This window comes from Chaetodon trifascialis, chromosome 4, assembly GCF_039877785.1.
Source record: "Chaetodon trifascialis isolate fChaTrf1 chromosome 4, fChaTrf1.hap1, whole genome shotgun sequence".
Classification (NCBI taxonomy): domain Eukaryota; kingdom Metazoa; phylum Chordata; class Actinopteri; order Chaetodontiformes; family Chaetodontidae; genus Chaetodon; species Chaetodon trifascialis.
This window is the reverse complement of record NC_092059.1, coordinates 16,268,565-16,285,609: the sequence shown is the minus strand read 5'-3', so window position 1 is coordinate 16,285,609 and position 17,045 is coordinate 16,268,565. Positions and strand designations below refer to the sequence as shown.

Genomic DNA, 17,045 nt, shown 5'->3' with positions numbered 1-17,045 from the left:
GGTCGACTTTGTTAGTCTTCTACAATAAAACATTCTGCAAAGCCACAGCCAATAAGGAATATAAGTCTACTGTCCTTTGCCCTGTTTTGCTCTGTCACTCGGTCACCTTGATGAAAGCATATCCAGCTCCGTTGTCTGTGATGGTGAGGCCCAGCGCGTCTTCAGTCTTTGTCACCTCCACCTCTTTGGTCTCCCCTCTGACGTGAGCGAAGATGAAGTCTTCCAGTCCGATCTGCCCCCCCAGTAGCTTCTGCATGTCCACTTTATGAGAGTTGAGGGTGCAGAACAGGATCTAAGGGAGGAAATGGGCCAAGAAATTAATACATAAGGTATTATTTATTATTAGGATATTGGACTGTTTATGATATGACGTCCACATCCTGTAGTAAACAAGTTTAAGACTCCATTAGCATTTCTTTATAGTCCAAACAGTGACCATTGCAACTATTTAGAAAGATATTTATTAACTTGCATTTTATTTACAATGTATCTTGAAATTGAAATGCAAGTGTTTTGGTTTTGTTGTAGCCAAAAGTCAACTCAAGCATACTCCATTGTCACAAAAAAGATTTTACACTGTAAGTGGCAGTTAAAATTTTGAAAAAAGGAAATAATAATGCATAATGTGCAATTTAAAGGGCTCACAGAGATAAAACATGGCCTAGCAGTTACCATCGACACCACAAATCTTCCTTTCAAGTTAAAAGTTTGATTATGAATATAATTTATCACCTATTTACAAGTGAGTTTACATGTGATTGTAGTTTCTGTGTTAATCCTGTGGTTTGTTCCCAAAGCGAATGGAGTCATCAGAATTTCTTTAGCTGTGCTGTACAGAGATCAAACAGCAGAGGGCAGTACAGGTGAGCAATTTGATTTTGCTGTTGTGGCATTTTGTTCTGAGCCATGAATGTGACAACTCATTGAAAACCTTTCTATATTTAAAGATGGATGTTTAAGAAAGCACTAAAGCTGTTTGATTTGACATTTCTCTGTTTGTTTTAGGAGTCAAATGCTTATATCATGGCTCTTTTCAAAGGTTACTGGTTGAGTTTAGTGTCTCATAAAATGATAGTAATATACACTTAAGAGGAAGACCTTTTCTACAAAACAGTCGAACATCTGACTAAATTTCAGAATCATACCATGATTAACAGCTATGTATTAGAAAAAATGTGTCTCAAAGAGCAGTGTTTGCTCATTTGATGTTGCCACATTGAACGTGTGACTGTGATAACATCGCTTCACACTCCAGGCTACCCTTCTTAATAGATCATCTATATTTTAGAACTGTCTTTGTTTTTAAAATAACTTCCTTCTTTTTTTTTTTTTAATCTCCTCAAGCCTTTAGTTTGGTCTTCAAGTTCCAGGTTGACTCAAACTCAAGATAACCTGTTCACTTTATTTTACCTGGAATGCTTCCTTCTTTTAGTTATTGCTTGCGGTAACTCACTTGGCAGGTGGAATAGTGTGACTGCAGTTCAAGGTCTTCCTTGGTATCTGGCTGTACTGTAACTTTATGCTGCTGCTGTTCAGTCCACAGGAGGTCAAGGAAACTGCATTACTTCTCACTACCACCAACTAATTGCCTGACATTTCCCATAGGAAGTCTTGTTTTTGGAAGTCTGGCTGCAGTTCAAGGTATTGTAGATGCACAGGTGGTTAAAAAAAAAATTAATTAAATTATATCTGATTTCGGAACAAAACTATTCAATTATTGGGTAATTTAACAGCAAACATGCAAGACCAGAAAAGCCCAAGGAGACCCTTCTGGCTCCTATAAACTGTTCCTTATTATGTATTTCTTACAATGTAAGCTTTGCATTGCTCATTATCTATCTAACTGTTATCCAACCTTTTTATTCTTTCAGGATCACTGAAGATCATTCCAGTGCACACTGAGAATATACTCAGGACAGCTAAGATACTGCGTGGCTATGGGGAAACAAATGCATTCACAAGAATTTATAGTTTCCATAGTTTCAATTAGACAGGAATGCCTGAGAATTGCATACAGGATACTCAAACTCAACCCAGACTGCACCAGAACTTTGCTGTGAGGTAACAGCAAGACAACATGCCATGTGTAGGTAATCTAACAATGTCAGGTTATTCATTCTGAGTAAGATTATCAGATACACGTTTACAGTGAAAAAGTCATATCAAAAATAAATGAATGGGATCGTTGAGGTGAGTGGAATTATAATATCCTGTGGTAATGAACATCAGTGGACAGTGTCTTTCTGAAATAGCCTTTTAAGAATTGAATTTTGTGCAACATAAGGAAACAGGCTAACACATTTCACGCGATCATGGCTGGTAGTTGCTTGATAAGATCATCAAAGTTAGCTCCAGTGAAATGTCAGGCTATATCCCTTCATCTCCATTCATTTGTGTTGAACACACACTGATACACAGATAGGAAAAACCTTCCTGGTGGCCTTCACAACGTTACAGATAAGAGTTACGTGAAGCCATTGGTGAATATTCATTTCTCTGTTGCAGTGTATTTCCATAACATATCAGGGAGCGCTGCAGAACAGCAGCATACATGGCCACCATCATCCTGATTAAAGCCTTTGTACAGTTTATCATGGAAGTACATTAATGAACTGCAAACTACAAACAGCATTTTTACAATTTTCAAATTGTGATACCAGTTCTGCATATGCTGAGTGATGCTTTGTGTTTCATTCGTCCCATTTTAGTTCAGAAAATAAATCTCTGCAGACAAAAAGTGCAAAAGCACAAGACAAAAAATCGATGGGCTACACCTGAAGCCTTGCTACACTCTTTCCTCAACTATCATTTTCCACCTACATATTCTCTGATCCCTCTACTGTTGTATCTGCTTCCAGCTGCTCTGATTATTATCATCTAAATGCCTGTCTGAAATACTAAAAACAGCCATCGATAAGGCTTTCTGTGATATCCTGTGGCAGTCCTCTGGCTGTGTTGAGTGCTGAGAGCAGCATCAGGCTGCGGTGTGGTTTGGCCAGCTCTGACCTACTAAAGGTTTAGTGACTAGACTTCGTCTTAAGGAGTCTGGCTTTGTCAGCATCTGCCTGCTGTGGCCTGATTGCAAACCACTCTTGTGATCCCCTGCATGAAATAACTGTTTAGTCTCATAATGTTGTATAACCATTTTGGAAACACCAACAACCTAAAAAAAAAATGACCTACAATTTAGTGTTTAGTGTCTACAAAACAATTCAGTCACTTGTTACAGCTAAGCTTGATATCGGAGCATCTGAGTAGATATTTAGGGTAATGTTACCTCTAGGGGTATTTCAACTTCACCATCTTTACACACAAAGGTGAGTTTACAAGTCATCTGGAGGACTAGACTAAGAAAACAGTTGCTCTGAGCTGAAATGCAGCGCTGCTTGACTGAAGCATGAATTAGGCAAAATAGGCTCAGTAATTGTTATTGTTCAAACAGGTTTGAGTTTTAAGGATATTTGGATCATTATAACTAAGCAGCTATGATCTGTTCTTTTCTCCTACTTTGTTATTTGAATAGCTTTCAAAGCAAAACTACCATCTGGTTTTATTTTGCTCTGAAGTCACTACCATTACTGTCACCTGTTGTGTTATATGTGTGGTGTTTACTGATAGCATTATCTGGTTATTTGTTTCCATTATTGATCCTGGTCAAGGCCCAGACGAGTACAAAGTCTGGCAGACAGAAGTGAGGCCAAATGATCTTCCGTAGCGCATCATGGAAAAAAGCCTAGAATAGAAACCTAACACCTATTTGCAGCTGCCTTGCTGGACAAGAAATGCATGAAAGGAATAGTACCTTTTTTAACATCATTTTCCACCAAACTGGCAACGTAACTTCATCTAATCATGTTCACATTCACTGCAGGCTTTGTTTTGTACCTCTGAGGGGGAGATGTTGAACACCTCAGCGATCTTGGCGTACAGCTCTTTAACGTTGGTGAATCCATGGATGCGGCCTGTGGGGCTCCCGTGAGCCAGCTGGGTGTGGAAGATGAGCCTAGGTCTCGGGTATTCTGGTGGCCCTGGTGGAGGTGGTGAAGGAGGAGGCAGCGGAGGCGCTGTGGGCTCCACACACCCCTGATTCTGGCTCTGGTTCTGGGCCTGCTGCTCCTCCATGGCCTCAGCCCCTGCTGCCTTGGAGTCCTGTGGGCTCATAGCCTCCCCGTTCTGCATCAGGCCCCAGCTCAGGTCCTCTTCTGGGAGCCCTGGTGGTGCACTGCTCTGGCAAAGAGAGAAACTCTGTCCTTCCCCCCGCTTAGCCAACCAACCAAGCAACCAACCAACCATCCAACCAACCAGCCACCCAGAGCTTTGGGGTGAAGATGAATTAGTGATGAGAGTAGCCTGGTAACAGTAGCTGGAAGAGGCCAGCCAGACCCTGCTGGGTAGAAACCCAACACCCTTTGAGTTGCGGATTGTATGTGTTACACCTGAGCCTCTGGCAGCTCACGCACAGAGGACACAAACAAAACACATCAGGTAAAGGTTTCTTCATACACACACACACACTGCTAAGACTCTAATCCCCCATATCAGTCTGGCTGCGAGACATGTTGCTCACACATGACCCTGAATGTGTGAACATCCCTCTGAAGTGTGAAAAGGCCCCCATATCTGCAAAATGATTTCCACACAGGGCTGCTCGGAGACGGCCGCAGACAACGTCCCCGCATTACAGGTAAGACGATATCGGAGCCCCCCCTTTTTGCTGGCCTCATTGAATGAAACTGGCAGTTGCTGTGGTGAATCCTTGGTGATGCACTGACCTTTTTGACCCCACACACAGCCCAAAGACACAGGGGATGACAGCTTAAGCCAATAAACAGATGTTTAATTCATGTAAGTATTTGGTGCTTCTTATACTGGCAATGTTTTTAAATATCAGTTTCCAACCTTAGCGTACTCAAATGTGTGCACACTTGACAGGAAAACCATTGAAGTAAAAACTCTGTTTTGGTGTTGGAAATATAGTATAAAAGATGTGATTGTAAATTAAATTTGAGACATCGTGCTGGCGTGCTCTGATTATTAAGTAATTTAACATCCCTTTTGTGAATATTATATACTGTATACATATATTCTGGTGACAAATAATGAAATCAAGGCTAAAGAACCGGAAAATGTATGATGAGACACACTTTTTGTCCATTTCCCGTATCTGAGACAGATACTGAAACAGACAGAAGACCAAGATAGCTTGGTAAGGGGATTTCCACCAGTCAGCCAACAGCTTGAACAGGTGAGTGACAAACCAGACAATCACTAAAATGTTTGGCTAACCGTCTGTTTTTCTTCTGAATAGTGGATAAACACCCCAAAAATTCTAATGATGTGCTCAACATATTCCCATTTTGTTCTACCGTGATGATCTGTTGGCCTTAACAGCTTTATTCGTTGCACTTCGTTCCATGTGATGCATTACTCAGGCAAATCAAGGAAGTTTTTGTTCAGGACACAAAAAGCTATCACTCTGTGGACGTGAAAATTCCACAGAAATCTTATTTGAACATGCCAGCTGGGAATGTGTCACCAGCATTGTAGGCCCGCTGTAATTCCCTTAAGAGAAACCCTCTTTCCAGTCATCTGGTATGTACTAAAACAGGTCCAAGATTTCTGAGGTCTGAGGTTTGAGATGCTCAGATAGCTGACGGATTGAAATACCTGTCCTATTTGTCACATTGCCAGTTTATGCTGCCATAACACAATTCCTTATTGTTTTTAATACGTTCCATCTGTGGATTTCTCTTTGACATTTGTGACTTTTTATTTCTGACATATAGTACTGATTACTCCTACCACATATCGGGCTTTGGATGTATGTATTCCATCTTTATGAATAATATCAAGCAAAAAAGTTAAGCTCCATCTTTGCACAGTAGGGATACGGCCTGTGATGTATTCTTCATTATCCTGCTTCATAAGCATTCCTACACACCTGTGCTGTAATGTGCACGCCACGGCTGCAGCTGTTTGTGCGTCATAGCCTCGTTTTTCCAGGCCAAGGTATTGCTGGCCTTCCAAGGTCGCTCCTGCAGCTGATAATAAGGATCTCATTGGCAAAACATTCATTTTGCGACAGATAAAAGGCGGTCATCCAAGCAAAAGACATCTCACTTCCTCTTCTTGCAGACACATACAGTGCATGATAACCTCTTTCTACATATTTTTTAAAGCAAACAGATGTCTGACTGAAGCAACATCTGAGATAACATACTGGCTGAACAAGAGAGGACCTTTATTCAATGTTGTTAATTTCCAAAAGTGGCTGCAGCCCACTTTGGAAAGGACATCCACCCACCGGGATTTAAACGTAAAGGTCTTCATTGTTCACTGGTGCATGAAGGAACAAAAGTTGATTCAGTTCACAGTTGTCTCTTGATGTGTGAAAGGCCTGTTCTGCATATTCTGAAATATTCAAAATCTAATTTGTTTACACGCATATTCTAATACTTGTCTAAAGGTTCACCCTTCTTATGTCATTCGCAGCTACTGATTCAGCACAGATTAAAGGCAAAGGCTTTGCTTGCACCTTTTGTAGATAATGCAACGACGACATCTAATCTTCAGGGATTAATGCACATAACGCTGAACCTTTATATGAACAGCTCAGCAACTTTACGTGCAAATACTCATCAAACATGCAAGATTCATAACTGCAACAGTCTGCCAAACTTCCTGACTCTAAGGTGATTATGTATGAAAGTAATAAGAGCCGGTAAATGAAAGCTAAAAAAAAAAAAAAAAAAAATTCTGTTTGCAAAAGAATATTTTAAGTATGCCCTTCTTATGTGACTCTCAGCTCATTGGCTCTGAACAGATGGTGTGTTTTTTGTTTGTTTTTTTCTCAATAACTGAAGTCATTTGTAAATATTGACTAGATCAAGAGGGAGTAATCCAGGCTTCATGACTCAGACTGTTAATATTAGCTACATGTGAGGTCCGAAAGGACTAAAAGTGTTTACTTCAATGAAAAAACATGTTTATTTTATTCCATCTTCTTAGTTGTTTCTTGTTTTGTTTTTGCATTTGGAAATATAGCTTTCATTCAGCAGTGATGGTCTACTGTACTGAATGTGAATCTCAAGTCAATTTCACATCTCACCAACACACAGTGCATCTCTACAAGACAGGGCCTCAAGGTCTCAATATTGTGGGTGGTTCGTATTCCCAAAAGAAATCTGAGAATAATCAAATTACCACAAAGCAAGTGACACACTGTGAAGCTAGGGCTTTTATGAGTGATTGTTGCGTAGTTCCCCACGTTGCCCAATTATTAATCCAACAGTCACACTGATGAATCAACGCAGAGAAGCCTGCTACCGCCTATGTTGCATCAGCACCCCCTCATTGCATCACATAGTTCCTTATGAGGCGTGATTTCCTCCTCTCTATCTGCTTTGTTTCCTGGCAAAGGAGACGGAAGGGAAGACCGGGGGCTGGCTGGTGTAGGCCAGATTGTGTGAGGGTGGTGTGTTTGCTGTGTCATGTGGCAGCACACTGCCTCTTCTGTTCCTGGTGGCGTGGCAGCGTCTGAGCTGCCTGGTCATAAAAGGAGGCTTTAAATACACAGATTCTCTTTAGGCGTTCAAGGTCTTTATCAATAGAGTGGTGAAATACTCTTGAGAGAGCTGTGAGCGTTTTAATGGTAACTCACTGATTTGTCATGATGTGATGTATCAGTGACATTAAGAGAAATTCTGGGAAAATTAATGTAATTGACTAATAGAGTCACATGAGAATGTCATTCCTAAAGTGTCACTGTTAAAATGCATAAGCATTTAAAGTGCAAACATATGAACTGACTGAAGCAGCTTTTTTTTTTTGCTTGATAGCCATGCATTTGTGAGTCTAGCTGTTTATCATAAAAGGGTGTAAAATGTTCTGAGCTAATAAAGTAAATTGTAATGTTGAATTTCAGCCATAAAAATGAACAAAACAAGATGTCTTTCTTCCAGTAATGGCAGGATCTATGCCATGTATCTTTACATACACATGGAGGTCAAGGCCTAAGGTCAGCAACAGAAGACCCTCACACTACTTGCTCAAGGACACTTCAATTTACACTTTTTTGAAACATGTATGGATAGTCACCAGTAAACCATAAAGTCATCCAGTGTGACTACTGTGTGACTTGTGACAATTTACACTTTGGCCTTACTGTCTGCTGATTGTACAATCAGTGTGTGACTGCCATTTGTTGCTGCAGTTGTTGCCTTTTTCTCTGGTGAGGGGGGAGGTACTGGCCTTTCATTAGCTACATGCACAATGCTGGCCTAAAATGAAGTGTTTCATGCTGTGACATTAGAATAAAAGCCACCAACTGAGCAGTTCAGTAGTCTTCTGAGTCACTGGCTTCCACTTCCCTTCATAAGAAGAGGAGTGAATGCTTCCTGGCTCATTATGATTCATGAGACTAAAGCAATTTCAGTTTCTAACTTGCCAAATTGTCCCATCTTTTGCAGCCCACCAAATCATAATACTAAGGACTTGTTCTGGAACTGCTCTCTTTACAAGAATATTGTATACATATGTTAATTTTGGTTTAGAAATGATAGAAATATGTATCTATCAAAGGTACATGAGAATGTGTGCTGTTTGTTGGTATTAAATTGAATTTAGGGTATGGTACAGGTTTACCTTCATACAAAATAAAATGTAGCTTTCTGTTTGTGGATGTAAAGCAGAATGTAAACAGAACCAGCTACAGCCCCACCCTGCTGCACCAGAACAGTTATTTTCTCTAAAACCTAAGTAAAATGTCTGTCACATGAAACATTGTTGTTAAACCACAAAGCGTATTCCGCACGTTGTCGCCATGTGAAATGCTAAATCCCCATGTTAATTGTTCATTAAAAGTACAAAAGGACAATGTAATGCAGGCCTTACTTCTCATAGGTCTCAAGAAAGGGACTGCCCGGATACCATATAAGGTAATGGGCGGTCTGTGCAAGCCAACCACCCAGCTCTGATTGGATACTCGGTCTGACATGACCGTTTTTTCCCAAGTAATGATCGACGCCGATTGGTCGGCTGACTTGGTCCGATTTAGGCTCATTATCTTAATCATCCGTAGATGAAGTGAGTAGGAAAAAAGCAGAAGCCAAACAAGAACGGTGGAGTTTGGCGTGGAGCGTCGTTTCTACACGAACCGACGACCACTGGCTGCGGGAAGAATGCTTGAAAATAAGAGGGAGAGATTGAAAACCTTCCTCAGGAAGATCGACGAGAAGGCCATAGTCAGAATCAAGCATTTCATGAAAGAGAGGTGAGTGGAATGAATGGTGCTAGCCGAACCGCTAACTTATCAGCCGGCGAGCAACATCAACCGGGTGGATGCTATCAGTTAGAATGTCTTTGATGACAACAACCTCTCCAATGAGACTGGGTTGTTTTATCCTATCTTTATGTGCTCTTAACACCAAACTAGGACATTAGTATTTAGAAATTGGTTTTAACGGAGATGTACCTAAGGGCAGTATCCTGTCAGTGTGCCGATGCTGCTAGCATGCTAGCCATCCGCCTGGCTGAAGATGCGTTGGCATTTAAATTCACTTAAAATAATGTCACCGTGCTACAGTCAGTTACACTCAGTGATGCTGAAATTACACAGTAAAACACAGTCATTGTTGGCCTCCGAATTTTAAAGAAAAAGCAGGTGATAGTTGTGGACGGTGGCTGTTTTGAGGCATCTTTGCCATATTAGTGCACACTAGCACAACCAATACTGGAGGATTTACACTGTGTAGTAGCATAACGTTAACGTAGCTGGCTAAACTAGTTGTTGACTGACTGTTGATGATCTAAGCTACTGACATCATTGACTTACCATGCTTAAAGGCAGACTTTGATATCCCTGACTGATATGTTTCTCTGTGTAAAATGCAATTATATTTTAGCAGAATGATGGCCATATATATCTGCGAGATATCTGGGAAATATCTTCATGGGTTAGGATTGTCCAGCCTGTTTTTATTGAAGGCTTTTCTGTGAACTGTTTGCACAGACATGGTGCAAGGGGCTTTCATTTGAGGTCTTTTTTTTTCCCTCATTGAGCCATTTCCAAGAACACAATGATTGACCCACATTGGCTTTATAAAGTGTGGCTTTATGTGTGTGTTGTTTATGTCCAGCATCTATTCCAGGCAGCGTAAATAAACAGCATTACGTGTGGTAGAGTGCCATCAAGGAAAGCTAGTCCAGATCTGGTTGGTTCTTAATCTGACCCATGCCTCCTGCTCGGAAACCATGACTTCATCCACTGGCCTATGTGGGTCAGATTGCTCTCACTTTTTGTCCTTCCACCATGATCATGGATGATCCAGCCGTGTTGAGATCCAGAGCAGACTAGCCAGGCAGAGGCGTGTTTATGCACCACCACATTCACTCACTCACTTGCTATGCTTCCCTCTACCCCCCAAGGATATGCACACACACACTTGTCACACATGGGACAAGCAAGACTATGTTTTCTCAGAAAGTCCTATTTTTAGCTCCCATGAGTTGACCACAGGTGGTACATGGTGTTATATAAATGCTCAGTGTTTCTCACTGTCAGTACTCTTGGTCGTCTGAGCTTTGCCTCTCACTTACCTCCCCATAGATAGCCATTTGCTGGAGTGCAAGGGCCCTGCCAGTCAGACTTGGCCGTCTGGTTATCAGCATGCTATGTGTCTGTAGTATGGTATGTGGGGTGATTATCTGTTCTACAACACACACACAAGAGTGCTGTGACAATGTCTGGCCTCAAGGTTTTGACTATGTAAAAGCAGCATCCATCCATAGTCTATTTCCTCTTTATGGTATACCCATAAATCTTCCTTGAAAATGCCCCAAAAAAGTGTTGCAGAGTAGCCAAGCAGCTGAAGGTAGCAAATACAACACACACCTTAATGCCGAACACCTACTCGCCGTCGCATTGTTAGTTGCCCTGCATACAGATTTGCAGTGGACACAGTGGCTAAAATATGAATAGCCTTGTTTCAATAGGGAAAAACCTGGTATGGCTGCAGAGCATGTTGAGATGGAGGAGCCTGGAATAGGCTGGGTGGGGCAGCTTTTGTAGGCGTTCTGCTGGCTCCAGGAAGATGTTCTCAGGACGGAGCTTCCTTGGCGATGTGGCTAGTGAAGCCAGAGTAGGTCTAAATTATGAGATGTGGTCCAGGCGTAGAGGAAAAGCCCAAGTTAGAGGATGAAAGCCACATCTGCGTGACTGTTTATCGCTAAATGAATGGTTTTGTGCTAACCAGCTGGTCACAGCTGAACTTATGTGTTGCCTCTGTCAGGCTCGTGCTAATGACCCCTCCTCTGCACTCATCACAGAGCTAAGAAAAAGGCTATATTTTTCTTCCCTGTTTCACCTTTTGGTACTCACAGTAGCCTGGTGAATTTCACCTAAGGTACTGTAGTTGCCATAGGTCAGTCTAAATTCAGACACATGAGGCCATATGCAAGCTTATCTAGCTTGTCAGTGCTCTGCTCTGCTTTGAATGCCAGGATAGCATTTGATATGTTACCTTGCTGACAGAATGTCCTTTCTTTGGTCATGAATGACTGTTTTGTTTTTTTTGTTTTTTTTTAATAATATCTTGATTACACTTAGTTCTTTGGAAAGTGGGAACACTGCCTTGACACCACTGTGTCAAGGTGAGCTGCTCTTTGAAAAAATGCAATCCACTCATCTCAGAAAAAGTTTCCCCCTCAGGAGAGTCCTTCTCTCCGCACTACATTTTATTTCTACCATGCATTCAATGCGTCAGCCAATTTTTTTCTTCTTTTTTTCATGTGAAGAATGCCATGGACTTTTTGTACTTTTCCTAGCACAGTACAAACTCAGTGTGGATGCATAATGAGAGAAAAGGGGCAATTTATCCAAATCATCATATGGTATCTAAATAGCTGTTGATTACTAATTAATTTCATTAACAAAGGATGTATGTATGCACTCATGGGCAGGAGGTATTCAGCAGGAAGTTACTAATTGATGATTTGTTGTGGACTTCCTTCATACACTTTGCCCTCCATAATGCTGCTGCTCTGTGTTACTATAGATAGTTTCAATTTGTAAGATAGATGGCATTTCACCTGTAAACTGTGATGGTTTTGGATATGACTGTTCACCCAGACAGCCTTCTGCTCTCCAGAGCGGAGTTCAGCAAAATGCCACTGTACAGTAGATTAAACGCAAGCCTTCCTTGTATACACTAGAGTGGCCTGCTTCGACGTTTAATGATTAGAAAGTCAGATGGGAATTTTCCAACCACCACCAAACCACGCCATCCCTCGTGCTCACATGCCTGGTCGCTGAAAGTACTCTGAGTCGCCTTGAAGAAAGACCCTCTCTGTGTCTGTGCTTAGCGAACGCAGAGGAAGTGGAGGGAGCTGCTGCGCGCACAAGGCCGCATGACTTCCCACTCAAACACATGCACTCTTATTCTGGAATGCACACACACACACACACACACACACACACACACACACACACACTGTCTGTTCCACTTGGCAAACACACACGTGCAGTTTTCATGCAGACTTGGCCCTGGCTGGGGGCCGCAGGCTGCATGTTATTTTGCCATGACCACTGGCACACTTCCCTTTCTGCCCTTTCTGACTGCTCTATTGATGCTTACACACATACAGGCACAGACACATAATCCCTTTCAGTCTAACCCACAATAATATTTTGGGTAGTCTTTGATTTTCTAATTTTTGGCAATCATAGTAGTAGTTTCTGGTTATGAGTCAAAGTTAGTTGTCATATAGGCCAAATCTATTTAAACCCTAGTGAAATTAGTTTTAAATGTTTTGGCACACTGTGCTATAACTAGATTATCACAGATCAGGGCTCTCAGATGCTGTGCTGTGCTGGTTGGTTTGCAAAAATGTTACCATCATAAACCATTTGGCTCAATAAAGCACAGCTGCAACAATCTCTTGTTTTGCTCTGGACTAAACTGCTTTTGATTGGATCATGGCAAATCAGCTGGTCACATGACAAAAATTATCCACTGCTCCCCAGAAGATGGTGCTCTCACACAACCTGGTTCTGCGACATCTCAGCTGATTGCACAGATGTAAACCCTTTGTCAGCTTCACATGTGAACGCTGGACTCATGTTGTTACAGCAGCAATGGTGGCTGTGGGAAAGCCTTGACTTAAGCCTTCTATACAGAAGCAATTTTGTCTTAAGGACACTGGCGCTGAAGGCAGGCTGACGTGTTGCTGACGTCTACAGCAGAGCCCTGGGATCATCACTCTGATCTCGGGACAGCACATAAAAGCATCATAACTCTATACCCAGAGGAATTTTCATTGCTGGGTGGAATGTCCTGTGATTTGGACACCAGTCCCCATTTAATATATAGCTTACTGGTGATGTTTTTGTTATTAAAGTAGAATAATTGAATAGAAAGATTTGAGATGTTTTTTTTAATCATAATCACCAGTGACATCTTTGTATACATGCTTTTAATTTTTCAGTAACAGTTTTTGCGTGTTAATACTCAAGTGGTGAAGTTAGTAGTCCAATTTGATTGTATTTTTCAATAGCTGTCATGAGAAGTGCGTCTGCACGTCCTCACACTCATTGTGCAAGGCTTATCTGTAGATAAAACAGAGCAACAAACACAAGGTAGAACTGCCTTGAAAGTCTCACATGCACAGGCGGGATATGTTCAATTTATTATGTAAGTTGAATGAATATCATCCCGCTTTTGTCCACTTGGCAGCACCAAGATTCTGTTCACATTGTAGTGTATTCAGTAAAGGTCTAACTGGCTCGGCCAAAAATAGGCACCTCTCAGACACCCTTCTCCTTCTTAGGTATGTTCTTGAGATCTCCTGCCGTCTAGGTGTCAGCATTGTGCAGTAGTTAAGTTGCTTGATTAAGGTAATCGTTGTGGAAGCTAAATGTTGTGGAGTGGTTGTACTATTTCTGCAGAGATTTAGGAAGTGGCCTGATGCAATTGGGGTAGCGGGGTTAAAGGATAGAACAGTGGTCCATTGCCCTGTTGAACCTTTGACATAATTGGACAGTTTGTATTGTTGGTACACAAGATGAATATGCAGTCTGCTGGTGAGCACACAGGAGGTTCGCATGAAGGCTCAGAAACTCAGAGGCCACATGGCTCGTAGAAGCAGCCGAACCTGTGCCATTCTGACGATGGCAAGGTCTATTTATAAAGCAGCCGTCTGTCAGCGCTCGTCCTGCAGCTCGCAGGCAAGAGGTTTACAGTGAAAACATGGCAGGTGGTGGTTAGAGAGGAGAGGTATGGAGTGATATAGGGTGGCTAAATTAGGGCTGTCACAAGTGTGCTTGGAGTTTATCTGTGTGACTTTCCTGGCTGGTGTGTCATAGGTATAGAAATAGACTGGTGATGAACAGCGGCTCTCAGTCTTCTCATATTTAGCACGCTGCATGAACCATTTTATTTAGTTACATATACTCCGAGCTTTTCTCCACGTTTCCCTCTGGTCAAATGCAAATATTCTGATGTGTGATGACCCCATTTACACCATCCACAAAGAGTATGAGCAGACCATTGTCATGCATGAGCGCACCGGCCGCTTTTAAAGCCATCTCCTTGTTGTTGCTGAGAATAGGCTATTGAATGTTGTTGTTGTTGGGCCCTCTTAACCGAGAACAACCTGGCAATGTTTCTCTCACCCCCAAATTTCCACCATTTTCCCAACGCTGTGATAGCCACTTCCCCAACAACACAGGCAGAGACTGCTTCAGAAAGGACAAAGCTTGGAGGGCATTTCAGGACTAAACCCCAACCAGTCTTTTTTGTTACTCCTTTCACCCTCCTCTTTGTTGTTCCCTTTCCCGCTGTGTGTGTCTGCTGCTATCTTCATGTTAAGCGCCTCAGTGGATTAAAACGCCGTAGTAAAACAGACCTTTACACCCTTTTGACTGTCAATGCTCCGGGTCTAAGTGCAAAAGTTGCTATGCAACTGCCACACTCTCTCATTTGGCTGTGTTGACCGGTGGTGGTAAGCGTTTAGAGATCGTAGAATGCGTGTAGGGAAAACTCTGTTGGTCATGAAGAGTGGAAAAGGCTCATCGACCCAGGGCGCTGCTGCTGATTCTCAATGCTCTAAGGGTGTGGGAAGGTAAGGCGAGCAAGGGTATCAAGTTTCTGATCTCAGCCAGCACTTCTCAAACTGTCTCAGGTAATGGAGCAACACTGAGCAAATGGAGTCGAATTGTTTGGTTATGTTTTTGCCTTATTTTCTTTTTTCCATCTCTGGTTTGGTGGAAATAAACCCTTAATTCACCAAGTTAAATATGAAAGTGTCAGGAGGGGAGCAAGGGATGAGGGGTGGACATCAGAGAGGCAGAGTTAGTTAGAATATTTTTACATCCAGCCCGGGAATCATTTTCACCAGACGTGACTTAAATATGTCTGACTTCAACAGATTTCTCTGGTGGGGGAAAAAAAAACAGTAATTACCAGATACCCCGTTTAAATTTAAAGCTAACTATGTGGAAAGGGTGTTGAGTTTGCAAGACTTTTCAGCCATACTTATTTTTCCTATGATCAATAGTCCATTTCCCTGAAAATATTCAGCTGGTATTTTTTCATTTTCTCCATTCATTCCAGAAGAAGGCTCGCGCATAGTCGTGATCACTTATCTGAGCTAATGATCGTTAAGACTTGGCGATGAAGTGATTCGTCTGTGCTGTAGAGACAAATTGTACTCTGGAGCGTGTCCAGATAAATATGCCTCTGATGCCTCTTGCATGTCTGTTTTAATCCGCTGCTGCAGAGAATTTGATATGCCTACGCTTGGTTTGAAATGTCAGCCGTGCTGTGGCCAACATTGATTGTTGTCAGGTGGTATGATATCACATTCCAACTAGGATGTAGGTCAGAGGTCAAAGCCTCCGTTTGGCCATTACACATCCACTTCATAATTACAGTCCATAGTCATTTTTTCTTTCTTGTTTTTTTTCCTACACACACACGCTTATTGTCACGCACCTGTTCGCCTTTATGACTTTGGCCTTGAACACTTTTATAGGTCATCAGGCTGACTCAATTTTCCGCCATTGAGGCAGACACTGCAATAAACATTATAGACTGTGTGTGCACTGACATAACTGCAGAGACGTGATGTTAACGAGGATCCGGATAATTGTACTCTGGGTTCTCTAACCGGATGAATACAGGGACTTTTGACTGCATCTGTGGGAAAGTCCAGCCTTTAACCTGACTTTTGAGCTGTTTATGCAGTGTTTTGTTATTTGTTTAAAATATGGAGCACAGCTTAGTGCTAGCAGTTTCCTGAGTGTTACAGGAAGCGGTTTCAACATGACCGCGTTAATGGTTATGGTAAAACCTGCGGAAAGAGGGGGAGTGGTTGAGAAATTCAAACAGCTGATAGCCTTTGAATGCTGCCTATATTGCCCTGCCACTTTAACCCCGGCCTAGTGGAAATGGGTCAGGTGAGCATATTTGAACACAGACAAATACCTGGTCAACAGCTCAGTGCTGGGAGTGGTTCTCGCGGTTTGTTGCTTTTGTCTAAACACCATCCACAGTACCTTGCTTTGTTTATCCACTGCTTTTGAAACTTAGAGTAATTCATATTTAAGAAAATAGGACATCTGTATAATGGTTTATAACCTCTTTCAGTTTCTGCAGCTTCAGTTAAGACACTTGACAAACCAGAAAACTGCTCCTGAGTGGTCTTAAAGCTCTTTGTTACCAATGAGGTTAAACGCTGCTCACCGTTAAATAGCCAGGACTAATAACAGGGCAGGTATCTGTCTGATGCTACAGTTGATGTTTTTCTTTTCCTCTCTGACCTTTACCCCAATTACTCAGATGTGAGAGGCAGACAAATTGCAAAAGAAAGCTGCATGAATCCAGGCAAAATGGTAGTTTTGTCCTAGTAATATTTATTTTGCTATCATGCTGTTGATTGTTGAGAGTCTATCACTTTGTTTTTTTCCAAAGGCACGACTTCTTTTAAGTAAGTTTTTAAGTCTTCCTGTAACTCACGCAGGAAGTCATGGTTGTGTTGTACGGTATAAT

General features: G+C 41.9%; 2 protein-coding genes across 3 annotated transcripts in view; one reads left to right on the top strand and one right to left on the bottom strand.

The window, feature by feature from the left end:
* The window catches only part of gipc3 (GIPC PDZ domain containing family, member 3), an 11,510-nt gene extending 7,331 nt beyond the window's left edge, over positions 1-4,179 (bottom strand). Inside the window, exons 1-2 of the mRNA XM_070961448.1 lie at positions 3,886-4,179; positions 107-292 (exon numbers count right to left, since the gene is read on the bottom strand). Coding sequence (XP_070817549.1) covers positions 107-292; positions 3,886-4,179 — 480 coding nt within the window. The remainder of the gene's footprint in view (positions 1-106; positions 293-3,885) is intronic.
* A 4,880-nt stretch (positions 4,180-9,059) lies between these two features.
* Positions 9,060-17,045, top strand: part of LOC139330599 (GRAM domain-containing protein 2B) — a 93,049-nt gene continuing 85,063 nt past the window's right edge. Inside the window, exon 1 of one of the 2 annotated variants that reach the window (XM_070961597.1) lies at positions 9,060-9,271. In XM_070961597.1, coding sequence (XP_070817698.1) covers positions 9,180-9,271 — 92 coding nt within the window. In that variant the 5' untranslated portion in view covers positions 9,060-9,179. The remainder of the gene's footprint in view (positions 9,272-17,045) is intronic. The other variant, XM_070961599.1, reaches the window with a different exon arrangement.